This window comes from Triturus cristatus, chromosome 4_2 (genome assembly GCF_964204655.1).
Source record: "Triturus cristatus chromosome 4_2, aTriCri1.1, whole genome shotgun sequence".
Classification (NCBI taxonomy): domain Eukaryota; kingdom Metazoa; phylum Chordata; class Amphibia; order Caudata; family Salamandridae; genus Triturus; species Triturus cristatus.
Window position 1 is genome coordinate 168,515,389 of NC_140586.1, and position 12,368 is coordinate 168,527,756.

The following is a 12,368-nucleotide window of genomic DNA, read 5'->3' on the forward strand; positions in this document are numbered from 1 at the left end:
AAGAGTCTGATAAGTTATTCACAGCTTTTGTGCTGCTTTCCATAATCTGCTGAGCTGCCAGGTGGGAGAGTTCATCTCATCCAGGGGAGGGTGTAGCGGGGGATCGCTATGACGTTTAAGTCGAAGCTGAGGGCTGGTGGAGTGATGCATAACAGGCAGGTCCGCCAAATCAATAGCAAGATGATCGCCTTCTGTCACTGAGTCCAAATGGGAGGGGGAGATCTCTATACCCCCTCCAGTCATAGCTGCTGCCATTTTTGCCTCTGCCAACGAAGCCCCTTCACCAGAGGCTGATCTCTCTTTGGCTGCCAACTGAAGACATTCCCTTGCTGCACCAGACTGTAGCAATTTCAGAATAGGGTGTCCAACCTGGGATTTTGCATGAGAGGGAACCATTGCTTGAGGGCTGACCAAGGCCTCCTCATTGGGTGGCTGCTCCTGACCCCTATCCTGGGACTCCGCATTGCACCCCTGTGCTGCTTTGTGGGCCTCTCTTCCCCGCGGAGCTTGTTCCCTCGCTGTGGACCCATTGTAGAGGCATATGGCCAGCTGCTGCAGATCCGCTGCTGAAGACATGATGGGGTGAGTCCTTGTGACCCGCCGGTATGACTCCACACACCTTGCAACCTCCTGCCGTGAAGCCACAGCAGCATCTAGGTCGCCCCAAGCCGTAGGAGCTGGGTGTGGTTGTTTCTAATATAGCATATAGGGGAGAGATGTGGTGCCACAGCCAGGGTGACTGACGCTGGACGCTGGGGATCACGGTTTCATCCCCGGCTCCGGTGGCAGGTCAGCCCCAGCACCATGCGACTCTGGGCAATATCTTGCTTAATCTTCCCAACGGCCCCCAGCGCCGAGATACCCCTTCGGGGGTGATTCGTGCGCTATACAAGTACTGGATTTATTTATATCTTACTCACCTCTTTCTCAGCGGGTAATGCTGCTTGCCGCCGCGTCCAAAAGCCGTTTGAGGGTGTCGCAGTCAGGGATACAGCAGAGGTGAGCGCTCCATGATGGGATCAACTCGCCATCTTTCTTCCTCAGTCAATTTCCTCAGCCTGAGAAAGATTCCATTGTGCTCTACAGTGCTAAATTCTAACAGGTTCTTCCTACAAACTCCACTTGTGCATCCCTGTAGCTTCTACACCAGCTTTTAAGGTTTTCATACGCTTTGGGCCAGATTGAATAAGGTCATCTATTTGTAATTCTGTACCAAGCACTTCCTATTTTTGTCGGCGTCTGTGAAGACTAATAATTTACTACCTTGTAGTACAAGTGATTCATGTTCAGGTCTTTGGGATTTAACTGATTATTAATCTCTAGTAAGGGCCTGAAGCAGTGTATAATGTATACAGTTGGTTGCAGGTCCTAGCACCAGCTTTCATTTTTGGATCCTACGACTTCTTTTTCATCATCGGACTTTGTCCCAAATAAAAAGATAGCAAGTTCGAAAAGAAAGGCGGAAGAGGAAGATGGGAAAACAGTGATAAAGAGAGAGAGAGAGAAAGGGGATGAAAATGAACCTGTAAGAGTGAGATTATGGGAGTGTAGGCACCAAGCGTGGGGTGGAGCATATAAGAGCCATAAGCTGGAATCAAGACTAGGCAGCCTTGCTGTTCTTTGGTTGTGGTATGCAGCAGCTTTCTAAGGTAAGACTTTGGGCCACTGCAACTATAGTTTTACAAATTAAGCACTGGACTCTGAAGTCTTTGTTTACAATCGAGTAACAACCAAATGGATCTTCTCCTTCATTCTTTCATTCATTCATTCAAAAGGGGTGTGTGACTGTGCTGCGATTTTACAGTCCTCAGCTTTGCCAAAGTTCAGAGTATGAAAGGCGCACCAAGATGTATCTGTTCTCCGCTGTGCAGTTTGTAGCAACAGTACCATTATCCTGTGGGTGTGCTTAAATTAAAAACCTAGACACAGGGCTCTAAAACTTAAGACTGTTTCTCTTGGATATTTATAAATATCTCCATGATGCTTTGAAACACTATGAAAATGCTACACATACAGTACATTGCAATGCACTCAATCAAGATACCAAGACTGTCATAACCTCTCCCAGATGTGCTTAGGACAGAAGTCTAGACACTTCCTAAAGTGATATTAATATGGTCAAGGTATTCTCAAGAGTTTAATGTGTGCACAGACTCTTGTCACGCGTACTTCACGAGAAGGTGTCCATGCTCCCTGGTCCAGTGCCCAGAGACACATACCCCGTCCACCTCACCTGTTTTTCCTGCACCGCTCTCTCCAGTGATGAGGATGCACTGGTCTTGGTCCCGGTCTCTCAGCGACTGGTATGCTTCATCAGCAATAGCGTAACTATGGAGGAGGAAGAAGAGAAAAGTGTTTTTACGAGCAAGCTTCGATGATTTTGGTGACCTACCCTGAACCTGATTGGCCCATGGTTGAATCACCATGGTATGCATACACACTATGGTTCTTCTGAATGGTCAGTAGGGTTAGGGCAGTGTCATTCACAGGAGATATATACATATATTTATATACACATATATACACACACTATGTGTTCACAACATATTAGCATGAGATTAAAGAATTCTCTCTAATTATCCTACAAGTGTCCCCATTTGTGATTGTACTTATTGGCAAGTCTGTAGCTGACACGACAAGCCCGGTTTTAAAGTTCATGCTGCAGAGCATTCTAGGATGTGTACCCCAGATTTCCGGATCAATAATTCCCCTTGCAAGTCCAATAATTTCATAAGGCGACATCTCATTCTAAGGACCTAATTAGAGGAAAGCTCTTCCTCAGGGGAGGAACCAGGTGCTCCGCGCGTCCTTCCCACGAGACTTAGCTTCCTTAATGAGTAGGTTAACCGCAGAGGAAGTGGCTCTGTGGTGAGAACACCTTGCAAGGCAAACATCCCTTAACACACTGACTCACGTTAACCACACACAAGAGAGTCCAGGTGAGGTGTACACCTTCAGAAGAACCTGGGCAGAGCAGAATATTGTTAACATAAAGGCCACTGAGCTGGTGTTTATTCCTTTCATCAGCCAGTGCTGATAAATGGGCTAGTATTAGCAGTAATGGCATTAGTATTGTACTTAAAAGAAGTAATATTAGTAGTATTTTTGTTATTAGAGGTAGCAAAACTCGCCATATTTTTTATAACTCTTGTACCAGTATTCATTCTGCATCAGTATGGGTAACATAGGGGTGGGCGGAATTTGCGAAATCCACTTTCGCAAATTATCGCGAAAATGTTTAAAATTATCGCAAACAAGCGGAAATATCGCGAAGATGCGGAATTTTTTTTCCCGCATGTTCGCGAGATTTTCTGCATGGTTGCGGGTCGCCAACTTACCCATGTGGTTGCTCGCGGGCGCGGCCATCTTGTTTTGAGTTGTCTCGCGGTGCATGATCGCGAGAAGAAAGACGTGATCGCGCGACGCATGACGTCACTGCGGGCGCAAACTGTCGCGAGACAGCGCAAATGGCTAAAAACAATCCAACATCTCATGGAGAACGCGATCGGATCAAGAAAACTTGTCGGCAAACGCAGGGATTCAGGTAAGGGGATCGCGCGCGCGCGAGAATGTATTATTTTACAGCGCGAGCAAGAAACAAATTATCGCCAAGCTGCGGAAAGCGGAAATTTTGACATTTTCGCGCTCTCCGCGGAACGCGAAAATGTCAAATTATCGCAATTTCCGCGAACGGAACGAAATTTTTGCCCAGGCCTAGGGTAACACAGCTGTAACTGACATTCTTTTCACGGGTGAACAGCGCCAGTTACAGTAATGCTGAGCTTACAAATGATTGCAGCGGGATTGCACCTGATTGGCTCCGTAATGATCACATGTTACTTAGTTGGGAGTGTATAAGAAAGTAATCAGTTGAGTACTTGATAGTTTCTTGGAACTTTTTTCTCGTCGCTCTCAATAATCATTGATGTTCCACTAAATGCTTCCAGCCGAAACCAGAAGTCTGCTGCCATTAACTTAGAAGGAGAAGACTGTGTTGTCTTCGACCCAGGTGAGGCAGAGTTGTAAGGCTGTGGATATGGGAATAAACATGAACAGGTCATCACAGTTATCTGGGAAGCCAACCCTCAGTGCCTTGTCCCTCACCTCAGTTTTTTGACATCCTAAAGGAGATGGGTTTGAAGAGAATGTGATAGAGATGCCTTACCTTCCCACTAAAAGGAGCCAACCTGGCTGTTCACGTTTTATGGCACTCTAAGCGGAGTGACTATTTATGATTTTTCTTATTCAATACATATGATTATATAGCGCAGACCTAGCCACATGGGCAGAGGAGCACTTTGCATGAAGCAACAGAGTACATCAAAACAGAATAAAAAGGGGAGGCTGCAAGGAAACCATTATTCACCCGCATAGTGGAGCAGCAGGGACTGCTTCACTGCCCCATCAGTCTCTCGAGTTCCAATAAAGTAGTTGTTGAGCCGGCCAATCCACGTTTGCCAGCGTGGGGCGGCTGTGGCAGGGTCAGCAGTCTCACTGAAAGTAGGCAGGACACCAGACGGTGGGTGGAGTGGCACCGCATGGGCAGGGTGCTCGTCATCACCCATGGCACACGCACAGGGCACCACGTGGCAGGTGTGGGGTGCAGAAACGGGGAGACTCAGCGACTAAAACAGGCCAGGAAGCACAGGGCAGAGGCAGGGCACGTCCCACAGACAGAGGCACCCTTGGAGTAGGCGGGAATATTCTTCCGCCGATTGCAGTGTCAGTGTTGGGTGCACACGTGCGCTCACCGTCGATCTTGGAGGCCTGCTGAGTATGCAACTTCGTCTCCAGCGGTGTGAGAACGGCGCTGGTCGGGGATGCTGGCACACGTGCGCGCGCGCGGGGCTGCCGCGGGGCACGGTGCGATGATCAGCTGTGCACACGGAGGTGTGTTCCGTCCTTCGTCGCCAATGTTATCCTCCCAGCGCAGTGAGGGCCGCGGGCCTAGCTGGACGCGCGCGCGGCGGAATAACGGGACACCACACTCACTGGCTGTGTCGGCGCGAATGCCCCTTGAGGCCGCGCCCCCTTTATTTTAAATACAGGCGTACGCCACCGTCGTGGCATACGCATTGCGTCGGTGCTCCCGGCGCTCTAGCGTCTAACGCTAGAGCGCTAACTGCAACAATAATAAACTCAGTGCAAAAACGACCTTATTTTTTCCCCCAAACATTTTTCATGCACCTTGGGTCCAAATGAGGACCCCAAGCCCTGGCTCCATCTTTTCTACCACTCTGACTATACTTTTCCGTGTGTCTCATATGTTTTTGCCAAACATGTCACTTCTGCAAATTGCCCCACCCACTTTCTCCCGGAAATGGTTCATGGGTAATCAGCGCTCAAGTAATAATAGTGTTCTGTTACAGTGGGCTACTCACCCACTATCAAAATGGAAATGTTTCATACCTTGTCAAGCAGCGTCACTTGAAATAAAGTTGCGAAAGCCATTGGCTTGTTTTTTAGAGTTTGCCCAGAAAAAATGTATATCATTATCAACCGTTTTAAATATTAATTCTAAATGTTTTATAGTAATGTAATTTTAATTAACTGTTTAGTGACTGTTAATATAGAAATTGACGTCAACTGGAACCAGTGGTGCTGGAACAGTTTCAGAGTGGGGTTGCTGCTGCCTTCAATGTTACATCCCTGAATTCATAGGGATTCTGAAAAATCCAAGCATCTCACAAAGAACAAGTGTCGCAAACAAGCCACGCCCATTCAGCTGGAGAGTAGTGTGATATGGAGCCGGTGGTGCATTTAAGAGCACACTGCAACAAATATATTAATAAATCATGGAGTGGTAGCTCACTGTAATTTCCAAACAACATATTTTCCATTGAAATAACCACTAAAAGTGCAAAGACATAAAGAGTTACTGATAAAACTATAGAGAGTACAAAAGTTAAACAGTAGATATTAGGTTTCAGTGACATATATCATTTACGCATCACCAAGAAGTGTCTTGATTTGTTTTCATCCTATCAAAATCTTTGTTTCCATCACACTTAAAAATTTGCAAAAAGGTGCTTCACTTGTGCTTTTCTAACAGCTTATGTTTTGAAATATTTGTGCAGTTCATTTATAGGTATTTAAATGTTGTGTTTTAGTAGAAAATGATATGCTACAGCCTTTCCTTTCACACAAGCTAGATTGTGACATAGTTCACTTTACAAAATCTTCACTCTGTGCAGTAAGAGTAAGAACAGTAAAAAGTAAACACCAGTCTCCATGTTAAAAGAATAAGCAGTGAATTATCGGAATACACCGCCTGACTGACATTTGATGTCTGTCTTTGAACTCACAGCAAATGTGACAAGATAAAAACAAAATTTAAAGTTATTGTTAATGCTCATTCGCCTTGTGAACTCCAGCATAGTCATTTTTGAAGTGCGGCAGCACCGCCCGCACCTCTACTTCCAGCGCCTATACCTAGTTCTGGCAGCCGTACCCTGCTTCCTGCCTTTCATCACCTTATGAAAGAGCCAGCCTTGTTTCTGCCCAGTCGTGCCTCATCCGTGTGGTACCATGCATGAGGGTGAAGATAGATACAGTGTCACAGTATGGAGAGACCCTGCCCTAACTAACCCACAGTTACCTCATAACTTCCCTTGACTCCTTCAAGCATAAAGGCTTTACATACCCAGAAGCCCTCACAGCCCTTTCCGGCGAGTAAGAGTTTCCCGCCCTTCAAATCAAAGACCGCTCTTCCCTACCCACTTTTCGATGTCCTATCACATTCGACTTCCTGGTGGGAAATGATGGGTCAGAGGTGAGCACCAGACATCTGCATCTAAAGGAAACGTCAATGCATGGTTCTGTGTCTTTTTCGGCAGATGCAATTCCGTCTCCAGGTAGGTTTACCATTGTTCCCAGAGAAAAATATATTTGTTTTAAAATTCTGTAAGAGCCAGCACATTATACTTGCAGTCACACCTCATTTGTTTCGCTCTAGAACGCATTTCGTCTTGTATTGGCTTTTATATGTACCGATAAGGGGGGAATGGCTTTAAGTGATTTCTCTATTTTTTTTAACAGCTTTGAGATTACTATTTTAAAATACAAATCATGCCAATAAAAAGCGGACAGGTGGTAACTCTAGCAGGAGAGAAAATGTTGCTTTCTTGCCAATTTTATCTATTAATTTAATAATATTTTTTCTTCACAGGCCACCAGAGGGCGCTGGACAGAGTTCATTAAACAGGAAATACACCTTTTATTCACTTAGTACTGCAGAGTGGTGGTTGTAAGGGAACTGACAGTAGGAGGCTTTTGGTTTGCCAGCTGCATGTGGGAGAGGTTCACTGATGAGCGTCAAGGACTGTGGAGTATTGAATCTAGGGGCAGTACTTGAAATGGGCAGATACTACCAGATACTCAGTTTCTGCACTTCTCGAATTGAACGGGAGAGTACCTGCCCTTCCCAATATGGGATCAAAACTTTTAATGCGAGAGTAACTGCACTTCTCAGTAGCAAACAGGTACCCCTGGATTGGGAATACCAGAACTTTTGCATTTCCACTTCACACACTGCGTAGGGATGAAGGCAAGCTGGTCACTATGGACCGTCTATTATTGAGTGGTGCCTCTTAATGGGCCCATGTGTTACGAGTAGAGTCAGTCACGCGACAGGCACAACTTGCGGTATTAAAGGTGGACCACTGATCATAGATCTGTGGTATGGCAGGGGGGTGTAAAATTGTGCAGTCCAGAGCTGGTTACGCTCTTACAACAACAGCCATGCTCATTGGACCTGGACATTTACAGAGGGGAGGAGGTCTGGCAGGAGACTAAAAACTTGTCGAATCCATCTTTAATAACTTTAAAAAAAACTTTTAGAAGCCACTAAGACCATCAAATGAATAGCTCACAACTCGGCCTTCGTATGCCAAGCTCCCAGAGTCTGGACTGGCCCCCAAAACAATTCAAACAAACATAACACAAACCTCCTAGCCTTCAGAAAAGGACTAAAAACTCAACTAACACCTGAAAATCAAGGAATAATGGTTTCCTTGCAGCCTCCCCTTTTTATTCTGTTTTGATGTACTCTGTTGCTTCATGCAAAGTGAGGAAGTGTACCTACTCTTCAAACATCTCCCCAACACAGGGAGAGCGGACGACTATGACGCTGCTGTGGCAGCCCTCAACACACATTTCGACCCCCAAATGAACCCGGACTTTGAGCACTTTAAGCTGCGCCAAGCAAGGCAAAGGGAAGGGGAGTCGGTAGACGCATTCCACGCCCGGCTGAGGGTGTTGGCGGACACTCACCTCGTCGGCGACAAGGCCAAGGAGGAGATCAGAGCGCAATTGATCTGTGGCATCCGAAGCAAGAAGCTGAGAAGCCTCATCCTTCGCCAACCGAACATCCCGATGGCGGACATCCTGGTGCTCGCACGGTCCCATGATCTGTCCGACGCCCGGGCGGAGGAGATGGAGATAGCGTTCACACGAGGAGCGGGGCCAGGAATAACGGTCAAGACAGAGCGGGCTGACGCAGTGCAGGCGCGCGAGATGCCTCGCCGACCCACCGCCAGGAAACCGTCGCCCCTTTGTGGGTACTGCGGGTATGATGAACACCCGGGCAGGACATGCCCCGCGAAAGGGAAGGCGTGTACCAACTGTGGCGTGATGAACCACTTCGCGTCCGTCTGCCGAAAGCGGTCCTCAAAGAAAGACCAACGAGGGAAGAGGCCAGCAAGAAACATGGTGAGACAGCTGTCCCAGCTATCATTATCTTCCCACACCGACGCAGGCCACAAGCAGGCGCAAGCACTGCGAGATGACGACTCCGAATCCGACGATGAAGGAGAAACATACCTGATCTCATTCACCAGAGCCCTCAAGAGCTCGAGAAGACCACAGCCTCGGTGTGACATCATGGTCGCAGGATCCCAAGTAAATGCAGTGATCGACACCGGCGCGTCAGTCACCGTGATGGGGGTGCAACAGTACAACCGCCTCCGGCCAAAACCTGAGCTCAAGCGGTCGAAGGCCCAAATCTACGCTTATGGAAGCGGCGTGCCCCTGCCCCTTGCAGGAAAAATGACAGTGCCAGTAAAAACAGAAGACACAGAGATAACGATCGACATACACGTTATCGATCAGGAAGTGGACACACTCCTAAGCGGGCATGCAGCCGAAGACTTAGGATTACTAGCGTTCCTCCGGAAAGTGCAAGACACCCAAACAGCCACCCTGCTAGACCAGTTTCCGGAGCTGTTCACTGGCCTCGGAAACATCAGACGCCCGCCAGTCAAACTCCACATTGATCGCTCTGTTACACCCACAGCGCTGAAGCACAGACGAATTCCATTCCATTTACGCCCGTTGGTAGAAGAGGAATTGAAGAAACTGGAAGAGCAAGGTGTCATTGAGGCAGTAACTGGACCCACTCCGTGGGTATCCCCTATGGTGATAGCGGAGAAACCCCGCCAACCAGGCAAGATCCGGGTGTGCATCGATATGAGGCTGCCCAACAAAGCCATCAAGAGGGAGAGACACATCACGCCCACGATGGATGATATAATTGCGGACCTCAACGGAGCCCGGTGGTTCTCCAAGCTGGACCTCAATGCGGGCTACCACCAGCTGACTCTGGCCGAGAAAAGTAGATATATCACTACGTTCAGTACACACCTGGGGTTGCGAAGGTACCGATGCCTTAACTTTGGTATCTCATCGGCGGCGGAAATATTCCAAAACACCATCCGAGACATATTGCAGGGACTACCTGGAGTACTGAACGTCAGAGACGACATACTGATACACTCCACAACCGTGGATGAGCACTATCGGCGGGTCCGATCCACGTTGGCACGACTTAGGGAGTACGGAGTCACGCTACACAAGGAGAAATGCCAACTCTTTCAGCAACGGATCGAGTTCTTTGGATACACGTTTACCAACCAAGGCATCCAGGTAGACCCGAGAAAGTCCCTAGCCATCAAGAACGCCCCGGCACCAATGTCTGCGTCCGAAGTCCGCAGTTTCCTCGGGATGGCTACATACTGTGGACGTTTCATTCCGAACCTGGCTACCACCGCCGAGCCGCTCAGGCGCCTCACAAAGAATGACACCCCGTGGCAGTGGGGACAGAAGGAAGAGGAGGCCTTCCAAGCCATCAAGACCACGCTCCTTGATCAGGCCACACTGGTCTACTTCGACCCGACAAGGAAAACCGAGCTACTCGTTGACGCCAGCCCGGTGGGACTGGGCGCAGTCCTCACCCAGGAACAAGAGCCAGGGAGGTGGGCGACCCTGGCATATGCCAGCAAGGCGCTCACGGCAACAGAACAGAGATACTCTCAAATTGAACGAGAGGCGTTGGCCATCCGGTGGGGCTGCCGACATTTCCACCTATATGTCTGCGGGCACCCGTTTACGGTGGTAACGGACCACCAGCCACTAGTACCCCTCTTCAAAGGGACCGTGCCACACCCCCCACCAAGGATTGAGAGGTGGGCCATCGGGCTGCAGCAGTACCAGATGGATGTCACATATCGGCCCGGCGCCAGGAACCCGGCAGATTTCTTGTCGAGACACCCAGAGAGGGAGGAGCCGTCCCCCACCGGTAAGGAAGAAGAGGATGACGCTGAAGCACACATTGACCTGTTGGCCGCCCTGACATGCCCGCAAGTGCTAACGATCCAAGAGATCCTGCGAGCCGCGGAGCAGGATGCCGTGGTGGCAAGAACACGAGACGCCCTCCAAAAGGGGACATGGGCCGACTTCTTACAATCCGCCAACTCGTGGACAGAGGAGGAGAGAAGAGACCTGCAACAAGTCTGGCGAATACGAAACGAGCTGAGTGCGACCCGAGATGGGGTCATCCTGCGAGGGTCCAAAATTGTCATGCCGGCAACACTACGCCATCAAGCCACGCTCGTTGCCCACAACGGTCACCAAGGGACGGAAAAAATGAAGGCCCGAATGAGGGCGAAGACATGGTTCCCGGGGTTGGACGCCATGGTGGAAGATGTGGTGAAGAGCTGCCCAGCATGCCAAATGACGAGTGGTCCCGAACCTCCGGCCCCCATCGTGACGGAAGAACCAGGAGCACACCCGTGGGACAAAGTCAGTATAGACTTCGGAAGCCTCCCGAATGGGAGAGTGTCAATGGTCGTCATCGACAACTTCTCCAAATACCCCGCGGTGGAAGCATTACCATCTACAGCATTCACTTTTGTGGGGCCAGCCCTGGAAAAGATATTTAACATGTTTCGGCGTCCCTCCGAACTAAAAAGCGACAATGGGCCACCCTTCCAGGGCCACGAGTTCCGGGAGTTCCTCCGGCTCCAGGGGATAAAGCATCGGCGGATCACCCCTCAATGGCCGCAGGCCAACGGAGAGGTAGAGCGCTTCATGCGAACACTGAACAAAGTCATACGAATAGCAGGAGCTGAACATCAAGACCCAGAAAGAGAGATTCAGCGGTTCCTGGGGGAATACAGGAGCACGCCGCACTGCTCCACCAAGCAAGCCCCGTGGACTCTCATGTTAAAGGGGACGCGGCGCGATGGCCTACCTACTGCCCCTGGGTGGACTCCCCCACCGTTCGAAGCAGAGCGGGCCCTCCAACGAAGAGCACACCGAAACCAACAAGTGAGCCGAGCGAGAGGCAGTCGGGAACGCGACATCAGGCCGGGGGACAATGTCATCGTGAGAGACCGAAGACCTGGAGGGAAGTTTAAACCTCGGTACGAACCGGGGAGCTGGACAGTAGAGCGGAGACAGGGCACGATGGTAACCGCCAGGAGGGGGGTGGAATCGACCACGCGGAACATCTCGTGGTTCAAGCGAATTCCAGAGGCCACCGAATGCGACCACGGCGGACTGAGCGAGGAAGAAGAAGAAGCCCCGATCCCAGAAATGGAACTTTTGCCAACGCCCGTCAGGCCCGGTGTCGCCCCAGAGCAGAGCCACTCTGCCCCTGAACGGAGCGAGGCGAACAGTGGTCACCCAGCCTGTTCCAACACCCGTGCCACCGCGAGTTATGGGCTGAGGGAGAACCCCCCCGCCAAGCAGCCGCCTTAGAGACTTTGTATGCCAAGTAAGTGAGTGACTGGCAAGAACTAAAGTTATGTTTGTTATCCAAGTTGGAGAGGGATGTTGCAGTTAGCGCTCTAGCGTTAGACGCTAGAGCGCCGGGAGCACCGACGCAATGCGTACGCCACGACGGTGGCGTACGCCTGTATTTAAAATAAAGGGGGCGCGGCCTCAAGGGGCATTCGCGCCGACACAGCCAGTGAGTGTGGTGTCCCGTTATTCCGCCGCGCGCGCGTCCAGCTAGGCCCGCGGCCCTCACTGCGCTGGGAAGATAACAATTATGAAGTGAGTGCAAAAATGATCCGATTTTGCGTTACAAT

At 49.8% G+C, this 12,368-nt stretch overlaps 1 protein-coding gene across 1 annotated transcript in view; it reads right to left on the reverse strand.

The window, feature by feature from the left end:
- MYO1A (myosin IA) overlaps positions 1-12,368 on the reverse strand; it is a 357,566-nt gene that overhangs the window by 263,389 nt on the left and 81,809 nt on the right. Inside the window, exon 4 of the mRNA XM_085600969.1 lies at positions 2,234-2,328. Coding sequence (XP_085457095.1) covers positions 2,234-2,328 — 95 coding nt within the window. The remainder of the gene's footprint in view (positions 1-2,233; positions 2,329-12,368) is intronic.